The 17,215-nt window shown below is 42.1% G+C and overlaps 1 protein-coding gene across 3 annotated transcripts in view; it reads right to left on the bottom strand.

The window, feature by feature from the left end:
* Positions 1–8,248: 8,248 nt before the first annotated feature.
* Positions 8,249–17,215, bottom strand: part of zufsp (zinc finger containing ubiquitin peptidase 1) — a 98,911-nt gene continuing 89,944 nt past the window's right edge. For all 3 annotated transcript variants that reach the window (XM_084357736.1, XM_084357734.1, XM_084357735.1), the window contains 2 exons: positions 11,260–11,480; positions 8,249–8,388 (listed from right to left, as the gene is read on the bottom strand). In XM_084357736.1, coding sequence (XP_084213862.1) covers positions 8,341–8,388; positions 11,260–11,480 — 269 coding nt within the window. In that variant the 3' untranslated portion in view covers positions 8,249–8,340. The remainder of the gene's footprint in view (positions 8,389–11,259; positions 11,481–17,215) is intronic.

The raw sequence follows: 17,215 nt of genomic DNA, 5'->3' as shown, positions 1-17,215 counted from the left end.
CCGCCGCTTAGTATCTGTTGCGCATCTATTGCTGCACTTACGGTACGGGTGCCCAACTTGGCCAAAATGGATGGGAAAGCAGTTTTTTATACCCGATGCAACGGTTAAACATGAGGGAAATTATATTGATATTGATATTTTCAATGGATTCTTGTTCACAGTGATCCTGACTATCACTATAGAACATATCAAGACATTTTAATGTATGGTTTTATAATAAATTCAATTTAAAATCCCTCCCAGTATCAAAGTGCATACTGGAGAATGGATAATTTCCTGCTTTTCAAAAATTAATTAAAATTATTCCTTAAGAGGTTTGCTAATATTTTCAATGGATTCTTGTTCACAGTGATCCTGACTATTATTCTAGAACATATCAAGACATTTTAATGTATGGTTTTATAATAAATTCAATTTAAAATCCCTCCCAGTGTCAAAGTGCATCAAGGCGAATGGATAATATCCTCAATTTCAAAAGTGTATTAAAATTATTCCTTAAGAGGTTTGCTAATATTTTCAATGGATTCTTGTTCACAGTGATCCTGACTATTATTCTAGAACATATCAAGACATTTTACTGTATGGTTTTATAATAAATTCAATTTAAAATCCCTCCCAGTATCAAAGTGCATACTGGAGAATGGATAATTTCCTGCTTTTCAAAAATTAATTAAAATGATTCCTTAGGAGGTTGCTGTAGGCGATCCTTGTCTTTGAGCGTAACTGCAACATTTTCAATTCCCTAAACACACTCCATAGTACACTGAAAGATTACTGGGGAGGAACTCACACTCACTCTCTTTATAATAATAATATCATAATAATGATAGGGATTTGTCTCCAATACATTCTCAGGAGTTTCTCCAGATGCCCCTGGATCATGGATTTGTTTGCCCAGGTCTGGTCCAACATTTACAAAAAAATGATTAAAGCTGTTAGCTACATCCTCCATATTATAATTGTCTTTGTCCTTATCAATAAAATATTTAGGGTAGTTTGTTTTCCCTGGGCCATTTCAGATAATACCATTAAGTATACTCCATATTATTTTTATATTTTGTTTTTGTTATCATCTAATAATTTCTTATAATAATCTTTCTTGCTTGCTCTTATAATATAAGTTAACTTATTCTTGTACTTTTTGTATTTATTTTCTGAATCTTTAGTTCTCTGTCTTATGAAACCTCTGTATAGTGCATTTTTTTATTTTGCAGGCATTTTGTAATCCCTTTTCTAATCCATGGACATTTAGTATCTATTTGTTTTCTGTTATATTCTTTGATTTGACAGTTTTATAATAGTCAGGATCACTCTGAACAGGAATCCATTGAAAATATTAGCAAACCTCTTAAGGAATAATTTTAATACATTTTTGAAATTGAGGATATTATCCATTCGCCTTGATGCACTTTGACACTGGGAGGGATTTTAACTTGAATTTATTATAAAACCATACAGTAAAATGTCTTGATATTTTCTAGAATATTAGTCAGGATCCCTCTGAACAGGAATCCATTGAAAATATTAGCAAACCTCTTAAGGAATAATTTTAATACACTTTTGAAATTGAGGATATTATCCATTCGCCTTGATGCACTTTGACACTGGGAGGGATTTTAAATTGAATTTATTATAAAACCATACATTAAAATGTCTTGATATTTTCTAGAATAATAGTCAGGATCACTGTGAACAGGAATCCATTGAAAATATTAGCAAACCTCTTAAGGAATAATTTTAATACACTTTTGAAATTGAGGATATTATCCATTCGCCTTGATGCACTTTGACACTGGGAGGGATTTTAAATTGAATTTATTATAAAACCATACATTAAAATGTCTTGATATGTTCTAGAATAATAGTCAGGATCACTGTGAACAAGAATCCATTGAAAATATTAGCAAACCTCTTAAGGAATAATTTTAATACACTTTTGAAATTGAGGATATTATCCATTCGCCTTGATGCACTTTGACACTGGGAGGGATTTTAAATTGAATTTATTATAAAACCATACATTAAAATGTCTTGATATTTTCTAGAACAATAGTCAGGATCACTGTGAACAGGAATCCATTGAAAATATTAGCAAACCTCTTAAAGAATAATTTTAATACATTTTTGAAATTGAGGATATTATCCATTCGCCTTGATGCACTTTGACACTGGGAGGGAATTTAAATTGAATTTATTATAAAACCATACAGTAAAATGTCTTGATATGTTCTATAGTGATAGTCAGGATCACTGTGAACAAGAATCCATTGAAAATATCAATATCAATATAATTTCCCTCATGTTTAACCGTTGCACCGGGTATAAAAAACTGCTTTCCCATCCATTTTGGCCAAGTCGGGCACCCGTACCGTAAGTGCAGCAATAGATGCGCAACAGATACTAAGCGGCGGCTGGCTTGACGGGGCTTTTTCAATCGGCGGCTGGCGTGACCGCAGTGCGCGTTCATTGTTTGCGGGGAGCGGCTTTGGAGAGAGGCCTGAGTGCAGGGAGCTGAGTTTACTGGCTGGATACTTTCAAATCTGGCCTGGGCTTGACGGTTTTTCCAACTTACAGACCCCAGCTTTAAGTTTAATTTATTTTTTATGTCAAAGTATTGTTGTAGATAGAGGGATGGCAAAAACTGTTGAAAAATAAATAGACATTATAATTTATTTTTTCTAAAATTACGAAGTCCTACAGTTCGCAGGTGTCGTAAATGCAGCAAGTTTCATAGAAGTCCGAAGTCCCCACTGTCCTGAACGAAGCACGATTAAGATACTGGATGTGGGCGGGGCTGGACCCGATGTGGGCGGGGCTGGACCGTCCAAGACATAGGCTGTGTCCAAATTCAGGGGCTGCAGCCCACGAAGTGCGCATTTGAAGGCCAATTACGTCACAACGCTGCGCGAAGGCTGTCCAAATTCAGAGGCTCCTCCAAACGCAGCCCACAAATGCAGCCTAGCCTTCCCTCTTTTCGGAGGACACAACGCTACTATCCTTCGCGGCCTGCTATATCCCAAGATCCTTTGCGCACCGCTGTTCAGTCCCAAAACAGAAGAGGAGGCAAGAGAAAATGGCGACATCAAGTGGCGAAGACATGACATCTAAATTTAAGTAATGGGTTTATACTCATCCAATGCCAGATATGTTAAACTTCAAAACCTCCAAATTTCAACTTTAAGTTAAAATACTTAAAGGTGATGGTGATGCTGTGGTAAATATAGTTGTTATTCACCAATGGCTTAATGTTTATTTTGTAATGTTGATGATTCAATTTAGATTTGACACATTTTGTTGTTAATTTTTATACACACACAAATAAATGTACACGTTTGATAGATTTGGACCAAAACAGACTTTAATGCATCTCTTCATTCACAATCGTGACGTAACAGTAAGGGGCGGGAACATCTGGTGAGGCAACCAGGAAATACTCCGAAGGCTAGACCGTCCCATTTAACAACGGTGGATGAGGCTATCAAAGACCGGTCCGAAGGACCCGGCCCTCGTGGACCGCGAAGGCTAGGCCATTGAAGGCTGCAGCCCCTGAATTTGGACACAGCCACTGATCCATGGTCGCAGTGCCCGATCCATACCCGGAACACGATCCGTTCCAGACGCTTCTGCGCATGCGCCAGCATTTTCCCTCAGACGCTTCACGGCTGGACAGCTACATACGGCAACTCCACTTGGACAAACTTGCCCGATCCGTACCCGGAACACGATCCGTTCCAGACGCTTCTGCGCATGCGCCAGCATTTTCCCTCAGACGCTTCACGGCTGGACAGCTACATACGGCAACTCCACATGGACAAACTTTATTAGGGCACTGGCCGTGCAACTGACGGTACAAGCGTACGTCTGTTAAAAGTTAAATTAAGTGAAAATACTGAAAAAATAAATCAATAAATACAAAAATAAAAGCGTCAGTCTGTTTAACTGCCTTTTTACATGTTGTCCCGCTTCGCTGGATTATGGCCGAGGTAGACCGAGACACCCCGTCTGCCTCGGCCGACGGACTATCACACTCCGCGGCGGGCGGCTGTGGCATGACACGGTCTTTCTCACCCCGTGGTAAAGAGCAGGGCGATTGGTTTATTCTCCAGCCCAGTCACTCCGCTCTTCTCATCACCCACACTTCTATCTATCTATCTATCTATCTATCTATCTATCTATCGAGTGTGTGTGGATAGACCATATTACCATAAACATTTAAGATGTATATTTTACAAAGATGCATCTTTCCTATTACCACACTGAGAAGTTCATCATCATTTTATTACAGTGTAATTTCCGGATTATTTCAAAGATTTGCTTTGTTGTGAGTCATTTAAAGGCATTTAATTCAGACAGTATTTTAAAGATAAGTTGCACAACTGCTTTTGTTTTATTACAGTAACATTGATTGTGAAATCAATGTGTTAAAAGGAATCTAAATGACAATAGGCTGCTGAATGGATAGGTCTTTGGTCTATGTCACAACACACACTTCAGTTCAGGTAATGGTAATATGGTCTATCCACACACACTCGATAGATAGATAGATAGATAGATAGATAGAAGTGTGGGTGATGAGAAGAGCGGAGTGACTGGGCTGGAGAATAAACCAACCGCCCTGCTCTTAAAGCTCTGGTCTACCATCTGAGAAAGGTTTGAAAAAAGCATCCCCCCACACACACAACCCTCCCCTATGTGCTCCTTAACCCCTCCCCTCCGAGCTTGTATCGCTCTCCCCTCGGATATGTTAGTGCCCGATCCGTACCCGGAACACGATCCGTTCCAGACGCTTCTGCGCATGCGCCAGCATTTTCCCTCCATCACTGCCCCCCCGATTCACGGCTACATAGTTGTCCAAGATACTGTCCAGCTACATACGGCAACTCCACTTGGACAAACTTTATTAGGGCACTGGCCGTGCAACTGACGGTACAAGCGTACGTCTGTTAAAGGTTAAATGAAGTGAAAATACTGAAAAAATAAATTAATAAATACAAAAATAAAAGCGCCAGTCTGTTTAACTGCCTTTTTACATGTTGTGCCGCTTCGCTGGATTATGGCCGAGGTAGACGCCAGACGGGTCTCGCTGCCCTCGGTCCTGGTGCTCCGCAGGTCAGCCAGACCGAGACACCCCTACTATCACACTCCGCGGCGGGCGGCTGTGGCATGACACGGTCTTTCTCACCCCGTGGTTAAGAGCAGGGCGGTTGGTTTATTCTCCAGCCCAGTCACTCCGCTCTTCTCATCACCCACACTTCTATTAGCTCTTAACCACGGGGTGAGAAAGACCGTGTCATGCCACAGCCGCCCGCCGCGGAGTGTGATAGTCCGTCGGCCGAGGCAGACGGGATGTCTCGGTCTACCTCGGCCATAATCCAGCGAAGCGGCACAACATGTAAAGGCAGTTAAACAGACTGGAGCTTTTATTTTTGTATTTATTAATTTATTTTTTCAGTATTTTCACTTCATTTAACTTTTAACAGACGTACGCTTGTACCGTCAGTTGCATGCCCAGTGCCCTGATAAAGTTTGTCCAAGTGGATTGCTGTATGTAGCTGTCCAACCGTGAAGTGTCTGAGGGAAAATGCTGGCGCATGCGCAGAAGCGTCTGGAACGGATCGTGTTCCGGGTACGGATCGGGCACTGACACCCGCGACACACCCCCTCCGGCTACAAGCTTTTTTTTTTTTTTTTCTCTTCAACGAACTTTATACGTCCCGCAACAAGCACCAAGAGCAACAAGCCGGCAGAAACCAAATACAGCCCAGCTTTGAATGCGGAGTAACGATGTCGGATTCACAGATAAAGTTATTACAATGCACGTTGAAACTAACGTAAATCTTGTAAGTCATTAAAATGTCCACAGCTAAGCTCCACAGCCAAGCTAGCGTAACGTCATTAGCATGCTACAGCTACGTTACCTTACAGCTACGTAATAAGTTACAACAGCTAAGTTAGCCACTTCTAAAAGTTATTGAGGGCCAAGAGACTAACAGATGCTGCCGTCAGCTTTCATCACAACGATCGCTTCCACATTGTGGCTGAAAAACAAACCTGTGTGAGTCTCGGAGCAGCTGTGTGTGTCCCTGGTGCTGTCTGACTAGCACCAGACAGCAGCTAGGACACACACAGCTGCTCCGAGACTCACACAGACCGCGACACAAACGTGTCCGTAAACTGTAATCTCTTGTTTATGACAGATAAGACACACAAATACACACATCGTAACGCGTTTATGATAATCCATTATATTGATTTAGCAAAGGCTTCGTTAAAAACAAACGGACAAGACCGGGAGGAGGGTTAGCAAAACAGTTGAGTAGTGACCGGGCGAGAGGTTGTTATGGAGAAATAAATCCGGACAAATAAGATAAAAATCCGGAAATAAATCCGAAACCCCTCCGCTTCGCGTTGGGATTTCATCCATCCCTTCATTCATCTTACTTGCTGCTTCATTTAGCTGCCACGAGCAAATAAATAGGCTGATTTGGTGTAAACATGTTAGCAATGTTAGCTTGTTGTTAGCTTACAATGCTAGCATAGAGGCTAACGTCTCCGTCGAACAAGTAAACAAGTGTTGACAATACTGCAGAGACAGACACCGTCTAATAACACAGAAACAAACTAACGGCAGCTTTCACAGTCATAAGCAGCATCGGCATGAAAGTTATCTGTGTCACAACATCCACAATAAAGACGAAGGTTACCTGCTCAACAGAAACGCCGCTGTATCACCACCGGGTCCATATCTTCACGGACCTTTCGCCACCGTTCAAATGATGACCCGATGTTTATTCGGTTAGAGCCCTCTTTGTTTCACATCTCCGGTTTGTGTCTTTTCAGTGACAGACTTTCTTTCTTTGACTCTTTGTCGGTGGGGCGAGCAGAGGCAGCTGAACTGCTCAGGGCAAAACAAACCTCTTGTCCGCTTGTAGTTTCAAATGCGGAAGTGGGTCGGGACCAGACGTGAGCAGGAGCAGGAGAGTGAGCGAGGATTGGATCAGAAAATTGATCCAATAGGAGCCATCCGGGCCGGATGGTTCCTATTGGTCAATTTCTTTTCAGTTTTACAGACACTAGAGAGAATGGATTTATTTGGTTCCTATTACTCTCAACATCGTGTAGGTGGTACTATTGGGTCACAACCACCATCTAAATGATGTTAATAATAATAACAAATCTTTCAAATCGTAGACCATAGCTTTAACCACGAGGTGAGAAAGACCGTGTCATGCCACAGTCGCCCGCCGCGGAGTGTGATAGTCCGTCGGCCGAGGCAGACGGGGTGTCTCGGTCTGGCTGACCTGCGGAGCACCAGGACCGCGGCAGGACCGAGGGCAGCGAGACCCGTCTGGCGTCTACCTCGGCCATAATCCAGTGAAGCGGCACAACATGTAAAAAGGCAGTTAAACCGACTGGCGCTTTTATTTTTGTATTTATTAATTTATTTTTTCAGTATTTTCACTTCATTTAACTTTTAACAGACGTACGCTTGTACCGTCAGTTGCACGGCCAGTGCCCTAATAAAGTTTGTCCAAGTGGACTTGCCGTATGTAGCTGTCCAGCCGTAAATCGGGGGGGCAGTGATGGAGGGAAAAGGCTGGCGCATGCGCAGAAACGTCTGGAACGGATCGTGTTCCGGGTACGGATCGGGCACTGACAACACTGACACTGCTCTTTGCAGCTTGTTGGGTCTTCCGTCCATGGATCTATAATGATACGTCCATGCTTCCGTCAAGACCAGGCAGCCGGAACGCAAAGCAGCCGTGCACGGCTTGACTCCACTGTGCGCCGGAGCTGATCGCGGCCACTTGTGATTTGTTACACACTATCTGCTACTAGGGGATGGAGAGTGATGGCAGGTTAAGAAGGGGGATGTTTTTTGGTAATTTTGCTAACAAGGGGGACGGCATCCCCCCTCATATCGCCTACTGCTGGACAGTATCTTGGACAACAGATGAACATCAGCCGCTGCCATTTGTAAATCCTTTTTGCCAATAGGCTGATGCAGAGACTATCTGTCAATAACCATGTTAAGGCCAACAAATCAGTGCATCCCTATAGATTCATTATGCAATCAAATATTTGATGTCTTGCATTTTTAAGTACTTTAAGTTAAATTAACGATGTGGTTCCTGTGGACATGGCATTTTTCCAGGTAAATGGCCTGTTCCTCGGACACCCCGCTCCACTTCTCCTCTCACACATTAGAACTTCTACCTGCTAAGTGTAAGTAACTGGACACCATGGAGAGCAGTAATGGTCATTTATTGAACAAAAACTTTATTAAATAGCTCCTGATGTGAGTTCACAGTAAAAACAAGCAGAGGGAAACAAACGTGTTCATGGGATCCTTTCAGCATGTAATGTCCTGGAGTTCATGATGCTGTTCTGTAAAAATCAAATGACAAAGTCAGCTGGTCACAGATGGAGAGCAGTTTGTTCACAGTCTGCACACTTCACACTTCAAACAATGTGTTCAGTCAATAAGCCAGCAGGGTGCTTGTCTGGTTAGTAAGATAGTTTCACAGTGAGGAACACATTCAGTCAAAATTAACTTAAACTGGAAGACCTCTGTCTCCTCTGTTTCACTATCTCCTTATACAGTGGCAAGAAAAAGTATGTGAACCTTTTGGAATTTCATGGTTTTCTGAATAAATTCGTCATAAAATGTGATCTGATCTTCATCTAAGTCAAGGGTATTGACAAATATAATGTGTCTAAAATAATAAAACATTTTTTTGATCTTTCATGTCTTTATTGAGAACAACCAAAAAAAACTCATAGTGCTTGTGGAAAAAGTATGTGAACCCTTGAGTTAATGACCTCAAAAAAGCTAATTGGAGTCAGGTTTTAGCACACCTGGAGTCTCATTAAGATAAGTTTGGGGGTGTGGACTACTTTGACTGATAAAAACCCCTCAAACTTTTGGAGTTTGCTCTGCACAAAAAGAACACGCTTATGTGAGCCATGCCTCGCCAAAAAGAGCTTTCAGAGGATCTACGATCAAGAATTGTTGATTAACATAAAGCTGGCAAGGGTTACAAAGTTATTTCAAAAACTTTAGAAATTCACCACCATTAGGCAAACAATCTACAAATGGAGACACTTTGGGACTGTTGCTACTCTACCAAGAAGTGGGCACCCAGTCAAAATGACACCAAGAGCACAACGAAGAGTCATCAATGAGGTAAAGAAACAACCCTGAATGACAGCCAAAGATTTGAAGGCATCATTGGAACTGGCTCACATCTCTGTTCATGAGTCTACAGTATGTAAAACATTGAACAAGCAGGGTATCCACGGGAGGACACCACAAAGGAAGCCACTGCTTACTAAAAAGAACATTGCCGCACGCCTGAAGTTTGCAAAAGAGCACATTGACACTCCATAGCGGTATTGGCAAAATGTTTTGTGGACTGATGAAACTAAGATTGAACTTATACTTGGAAAAAACACACAGCACTACATCTGGCGTGGAAAGAGCAGGGCATATCATCATGAAAACATCATCCCAACCGTAAAGTATGGTGGAGGAAACATCATGATTTGGGCCCACTTTGCTGCATCAGGGCCTGGCCAGTTGGAATCATTGAGGGGAAAATGAATTCCCAAGTATATCAGGCAATTCTTCAGGAATGAGAATGGGTGAGAATGTCTGTACGTCAGCTGAAACTGTGTAGAAGGTGGGTGATGCAACAGGACAACGAGCCAAAACACCGGAGCAAGTCCACAACAGAATGGCTTCAGAAAAACAAAATCCGCCTTTAGGAGTGGCCAAGTCAGAGCCCAGACCTCAACCCAATAGAGATGCTATGGATTGACTTGAAGAGGGCCATACACATGAGATGTCCAAAGAAAATGACAGAGCTAAAGCAGTTCTGCCAGGAAGAATGGGCTAAGATTCCTCCTCAACGATGTAAAGGTCTGATCCACAGCTACAGGAAGCGCATGGTTGAGGTTATTGCTGCCGGGGGGGGGGTCGGGGGTCAACCCGTTATTAATTCTAAGGGTTCACTTACTTTTTCCACTGCCATTTTGAATGTTGAATGAGTGTGTTCAATAAAGACATGAAAGATCAGAATTTTTTTGTGTTATTATTAATGTGGCTCAGGCTCCACTTGGCGATGTCTTGTCCTGCTCAGTCGTCTCCTTGATCCACACACTTTACATATATTATATAATATTGTATCAGATATTCTGTCAATGGCTGTGTCCAAATTCAGGGGCTGCAGCCTTCAAGGACGCAGCCTTTGCGGCCCACGGAGGCCGGGTCCACCGTTGTTAAATGGGACGGTCTAGCCTTCGGAGTATTTCCTGGTTGCGTCACCAGGTGTTCATGCATGCAAGTCTGTTTTGGTTCAAATCTATCAAACGTGTACATTTATTTGTGTGTGTACAATGTGTCAAATCTAAATTGAATTATCAACATTACAAAATAAACATTAACCCATTGGTGAATAACAACTATATTTACCATAGCATTACCAGCGTCACGCATTTTAACTGAAAGTTAAAATTTGGACGGTTTTATAGTCCCTTGAAGTTTAACATATCTGGCGTTGGATGTTCAAATGGGTAAAAACCAAGTATAAACCCAAGACTCACATTTGAATGTCATGTTTGCACCACTTGATGTCGCCATTTTCGCTTTCTTTCCCTCTTCTGTTTCGGGACTGAGCAGCGCGCAAAGGATCTTGGGATATGGGAGGCCGCGAAGGATAGTAGCGGTGCGTCCTCCAAAAAGAGGAAATCCAGACTGCATTTGTGGGCTGCGTTTGAAGGAGCCTTCGAATTTGGACAGCCTTCGCACGGCGTTGTGACGTAATTGGCCTTCAAATGCGCCCTTCGAGGGCTGCAGCCCCTGAATTTGGACACAGCCAATGCAACTTGTAAATTGTGATTCTGTTGTTATTTTCTGTACATGTGACATCTATTACATGTCTGTCCGTCCTGGGAGAGGATCCTTCTCTGTGGCTCTTCATGAGGTTTCTAGCATCTTTTTTTTTTTGTCCCTGTTAAAAGGGTTTTTTTCTCAATATGTGAAGTTTTTCCTCACTCAGTTCGAGGGTCTAAGAACATAGGAGGTTGTTCACTGTACAGATTGTAAAACCCACTGAGGCGATGTGATTGTGATTTTGGGCTGTATTAATAAAATTGATTTGATCTGACCTCAAAGGCTGGAGCTGACTCTTGATCAGTCCACAGAGTAAAGCAAAGAATCTATAGTAAAGATCAGAGAATCTGTTCAGGCCGGCTCACCTGTTTCTCCTCGGCAGACAGCACACCATGTATTGCCACCACCTGGTACTGTTTGTGCTTCAGGCTGCCAGGGAACTTCCTGATGTGACGGACGGCTGTGGAGACAGTGTCCCTGCTCAGCAGCTTCCTGGTGTCTGACACCGAGGAGCCAGGGTCCAGAAGCAGGAGACACAGGCTCCCGTTCTTCTTCTGCTCTAAGCCCACTATAGAGCGGCTGTGACCTGCAGGAGCACACAGAGCAAGCAGCACTGGACAATAACGCTCCAACAGAACGCTTCAAGGTGGGATAACAAAATTATGTTAATTAATTATGAGTATTAGGGCCAGGGGTGAGAAAAAAAATGAGAGGAGTTTTTTCTTTCATCATGCACTCCGAGATAACAGTTGAAGTGTCGGTTCTTGAGAAGTCGACATTTCAAAATTAAAGTCGACCTTTTGAGACGACATCAAACAGCTACCTCAACAAAATGCCTTGTGTAGAAGAACAGGTGAAACTGTTCAGCTTTAGTAACAAAGACATGATTTCTGTTTAGCTCATAAACATAGTGTAGCTGTTAGTATGAGGACTTTGTTACAGCACACACACAACGTTACACTCCAACGATGTAGTAATGGCAGAGACCTGGCCTGGGGCTCAGGCAGCTCGCACAGCTGTCGGTCGCTCCCCTCACTGGACCTGATGGACCAGAAGAGTTTACTTTCTTCTTATTCTCCACATTTAGACTTTATTCACGAAACTGGACAATTCAGCTTTTTTTTTTTTTAAGTGCACAATTAAACAAAAAACTTCCTCCTCTCATTTTTTCCCTCACCCCTGGCCCTCACACTCGTCCATACAAAATGGCAGTCAAAGAGAGGGGAAGTCTGTGATATTGTTGGTTGCATCCTCATCTTCTGTCATAAATACACCACATTCCTCACTAAGTTGGTACCTCCTTCCTTCTCCTTCTAGTCACCTCAAGTGTCTGGTTCGGTCAGAACGGGCTACTTGAATGTGTCAATATATCTATCTTGTGTTTCAGAACTTGTTATCATTTTGATATTTTCAAACTCAAACTCTGCTCGAAAATATGCTAATTTACAGGATTCAACTCTGCTATCTGATGACTTTTAATAATAACTTTTAACACAATGATATAAAGAAATGCTCCTCAAAAATGCTGAGTCTGACTGGCTACAGGAGCATCAGGCAGAGTGAACACAGATTTGGCTCTCCAGACAATCAGAGGAGAAATCTGGGCGGAGAGCTGGGTCGGTCCTGAAGGTCGGCCCAGATTATCTGTTAATGTGAGGGGTGTACTGATCAGCCTTTAACCTCCTGAACTGATCTGGACTTGATATCCAGGATTCAAAATCTGGACAGCCGCGTCTATACTACACAGACGTGTAGTATAGATGTGCAGACGTGTAGTGTAGATGTGTAGATGTGTAGTGTGGATGTGTAGATGTGTAGTATAGATGTGTAGACGTGTCGTGTGGATGTCGTGTAGATGTGAAGACATGTAGTCAGGGCCGTAGCCACCATTGAGGACACCGAGGTCATGTCCTCGGTATTGTTTTCCTTAAGTTTTGTTTCATTAAAACCGAAAGTAAACACGGTCGCGACGTGACTGCAGGTCTGTTTTTAGAACGGCAATTAAATGAATCGGAGCAAAGATGCAACGTAGTGGTAAGAGGCTGCATCAATCCAAGTTATCATTTGTTGCAGCAAGAAAGGCAGAGGATGATCAGGCAAAGAGGAGGAAAGGTGAGAATTGTAATAAGCTAAGAGGATGAGAAAAATAGTGAACGAGCCTACAGATGCAACAGATAGCCAATAGAGATGCCAAACTGTAACCTACTGTAAATGAAAAGGATATGCAATGAATCAGAATATTTTCAGGCCATGTTCAGTCACAGTATGAATTATCCGTCAATAATATTATTTGGATGTTTGGATGGATAAGTAATAATGTGACTAAACATGTCATTAAAATATTAGGTCAAATTATAGTAATCATGACTCAGTAGTATACTTAGACTTTTCATTTTAAAATTCCACAGAGGATGAGACAGAAGAGAGAGACGAAGAGGTTGAAGGGACAGAGACAGGAGGAGAGGAGAGAGAAAGAGCAGGAGAAGGAACCAGTGAGATGCATGTGGAGTCTGCCGAATGTTGACCTCGGTATTTCAAAAATCCTGGCTACGGCCCTGCATGTAGTGTAGACGTGTAGTGTAGACGTGTAGTGTAGATGTGTAGACATGTAGATGTGTAGACGTGTATGGCGGTTATGGCGAGTGGATATTGCCAAACCAAGGATTACCAGGAGAAGGAGAAGGAGCAACCTCCCCTCCCGTCGCCGTCAGACCGTGTGGATTTTTGAATGGGAGTGAATGGGACAGCAGATGAGAGACCGGCGGCGACGTCACGGCGAGTGCACTGAAAGAACGTGTGACGACGGCGACGTGACGACGGCGTATGTTAGAATTACCAACAAAATTTACGCCTGCTCTGGACGTCTGAACTAGGTACGTCGTCACCAAAGACGTGTGAAACACACGTCGTCGCTAAGTACGTCAGTACATGTCTTCAGTTTGTTTATTTAGTCAGCAATGAAGACAACATTTTCCAAGATGTGAAATTTTTCAATTAGGGCTTAAAATTGAAACAGTAAAGTTAATCAATACAGCTAAGCATAATTGACCACAACATAATATTTTTCATCCTTGTGTATGACTATTAGCCTACACGGAGTGTAATCCTTGCACAGTTATCATCAATTTGTAGGCTATTTGTGAATATTCAACAACTGGCAACAATGCACTTAAAAATTTTCATGTGGGTATAATGTGTTTAGTGTATGAGGTGCTTGCAAACGTAGCCTACTGTTGTTGAGTTAGTAATCAATGCAAGCTAACAATCTTTTTTGGGATCATCCACTTAATGGCAACGTGATGGACCAGGAAAGAATGGAATGTATCAGATTATAATTTTATTCCAATTTCTTTTCACACATCTTTCAGTCAATCTCTGTTCTTTTCAAAAATACAAAATTTTCTCTTTTCTTTTTTAATTGGCAGTAAAATGCGCCAGGTTTTTGAAAATATGACCGAAAATGTCAGCTTAAAAGAGATTGGAAGCAAGAGATTTTTTATTTTTCAGACCCTTGGCTCGAATATGTCAAAGATTAGTATCAAACTGATTCGATGCATTATTCATTTATTTTTGTAGTTTCATTAGGAAAAATAAAAAATAAACTCACAGTTAAAGCCTATAACTACATAAAACATGTAACATCTGCAATAAAAGTGTCTTTTCTTTTACAGAAGGGGTGATTTTGGCAGCTTTTATTGTCCATGTTCATGTTGTGAGTGTCACAAGAGTGACACAAGATGGCGCCATATTAATGCCGGTGGAAGAGTTTTCAATGGTACTCTAGGGTGTGTAGGTGGTGTTGAGTTGTAGAGCAACAGGCAAACTGACAGATGGACAGTAGTAGAGCTTCTTGGGTCACTTGAGAGAAAACCAGTGTTTATTGCCTATCATGAATAATGACTGTAATTCAAATATTTTATATTTGAATTACATATATTTGAATTTATATATTTTATTAGTTTCAGAGAATATGAATGTGACATAAATAACTATTTAATCTAATGTTAATAGTCGATGAGGATGAGCTAGGTAAAGTGAATTTTATCCTCTAATACTTGATATTATTTTTTATTTTTTTAAAACATAATTTGATATATATTTGAAGCAATTTGCACCTTGTGGCTGAACGTATTGACTAAATTCAATCAAAGACGGTAAATACAGTATCTTTGGTTCAATAAATGACACTCAATTTTTTTTCTCATTAACTTTATTGCTGACATTGAAATACAAACAATTCAACAGCGCCATTAAGCGTTTAAAGATCGCAGTACATTAGAGTCACGACGGCGACGTACTTGTCAACACGACCCTGACGACGGCGTACATGTGGCGACGTACTTGTCAACACGACCCTGACGACGGCGTAGGTGAGGCGTCGTACTTATCAACGACGACCTACACTGAAGGCGTATGTGTTGCAAAGGGTTCAGACGTCAATTCCACACGACAGTCTCCTTTGGCTGGGTAACCGTGGCACTATCCACTCGCCATTATGGCGGTAGAATCGTGTCATAATGCGTGTGCACGTACAGTGTCAACTGAACGTGTCACACGCGTGCTTTGACGCCTGTGCAGCAAGCAGCGCCTGACGTGTAATGTAGTTTCCTCATTGACTTATAATGGCCCCCGTTCACACGCACGTTCACGCGTATGACTGCTGCACGCCGGTAATCACACGACGCGTAGTGACTACTTTTAGCATTCATGCGTTTTTTTGCGAACGCACGCATTAACGCTCGCATGAAGATAATTGAACATTTTTGTCACGCACTCACACGTAGGCGGAAATGATGTGCGCAAACTATGTCACGCGTAACAAGAAGCTGCATGCGTATGAAGCAACGTGTCCACGTCTTTCACTGTTTGACAAATGTTGTTACGCGTTCACACACACGTGCGGTCGCATCCAGTCATCCAGTAGATGGTGCAATCGATCCAATATGAGATACAGACATATAGGCTTTTGCATGACTTGATTCATTTGTTCAATGAAGACAGAGAAAGAGTTCTGTTGCTGTTTCTTTTACTTTGCTTTCTCACATAAGACACAAAATCAATGACAAACATTTGTAAGTTAACCACGCCCCCCGCAGGTAATCAGTTCATTGAGAACTGCTGGGACCGCTGGAGAGGTGCGTTAGGTTTGTGCACCTGAATAGCTGCAACACACTCCCGGCTGATGAGAGTCTAATTGTATATATATTATTAGATGTAGCCTAATTGGGAAAACACGGGCAGAAACTTAGTAACCTTGATACTGTTTTTCTTATTTTGTTAGTTGTGCACGTTCCCGTGACGGGGATGCAGTTCTTAGCAGGCAGGCACTTCTCGGCATAACAAGTCTGAAGCCTAATTTTGTATTTACTTCTATATCAGCCATTTTTAAATAAAATATTTGACTGAATAAATTATGGTAAAGCTCACTAGGCAAGACAAGTTTATTTGTATAGTACATTTCAACAACAAGGCAATTCAAAGTGCATTACATAAAATATACAGCAAGTAAAACCAATAGGCACCATAAAAAAGACATTAATCACATTAATGTAAGTACAATTAAGTATATGGGATAGGAGACAGATATAAAAACTAAACAAGGCAGATAACACTAGAAGGGCCGGAATTCCAAAACTACCAGAACGGTCGTAAGCGGCTAGATTTTAAACTCTATAATCTCTCATGTAAATACCCAATTGAGTGATGAATGCATTTATTGTGTCATGATATTTTTTTTAAAAACAAAATAACACCGAAATGTACATTTTAACAAGCTTAATTTCCCTGGTACACAGTCAGAGCCACATCACCACACTTCAGCACCTTCGTGTTGAACAGCTCCGCTTGCTGTTTCACGATGGGCGGCAACTCCTGTTTTTGTTTGCCCATGGTGCCAACCAGGCTGGTCTTCTTTGCCTGTAAGGCGGTGGCCAGTTTTAGGGACGTGAAGAAATTGTCTGTGGTAATGTTTCTTCCCTTCCCCAGGAATGGCTCCGCCAGTCTCAGCCCCACACTCTCTCTCACAAGCCGACCTGCGCTCCGTGTCTCCTCCTTCCCCAGATACGGAAACCCGTTCAACATGTATTTAGAGTCGACATCTGCAGCCAACCAAAATTTGATTCCGAATTTATCGGGCTTATTCCCCATATATTGGGTGAACTTGCAGGGGACCGTTGTGGGGAACAGCTGCTCATCAATCGTGATGTTAGCGTCGGATCTGTAGCAGGCTACACTGGTCTGGATGAACCGGTCCCAAGTGGCCCACACCAGGGCAAACTTGTCGTCCTGCAGACACACATGTCGGGTCTCCTTCCTGTCAAA

Source organism: Pagrus pagrus, assembly GCF_965226575.1.
Source record: "Pagrus pagrus genome assembly, chromosome: 7".
NCBI classification, from domain to species: domain Eukaryota; kingdom Metazoa; phylum Chordata; class Actinopteri; order Spariformes; family Sparidae; genus Pagrus; species Pagrus pagrus.
This window is presented reverse-complemented; position numbering and strand designations above follow the sequence as displayed.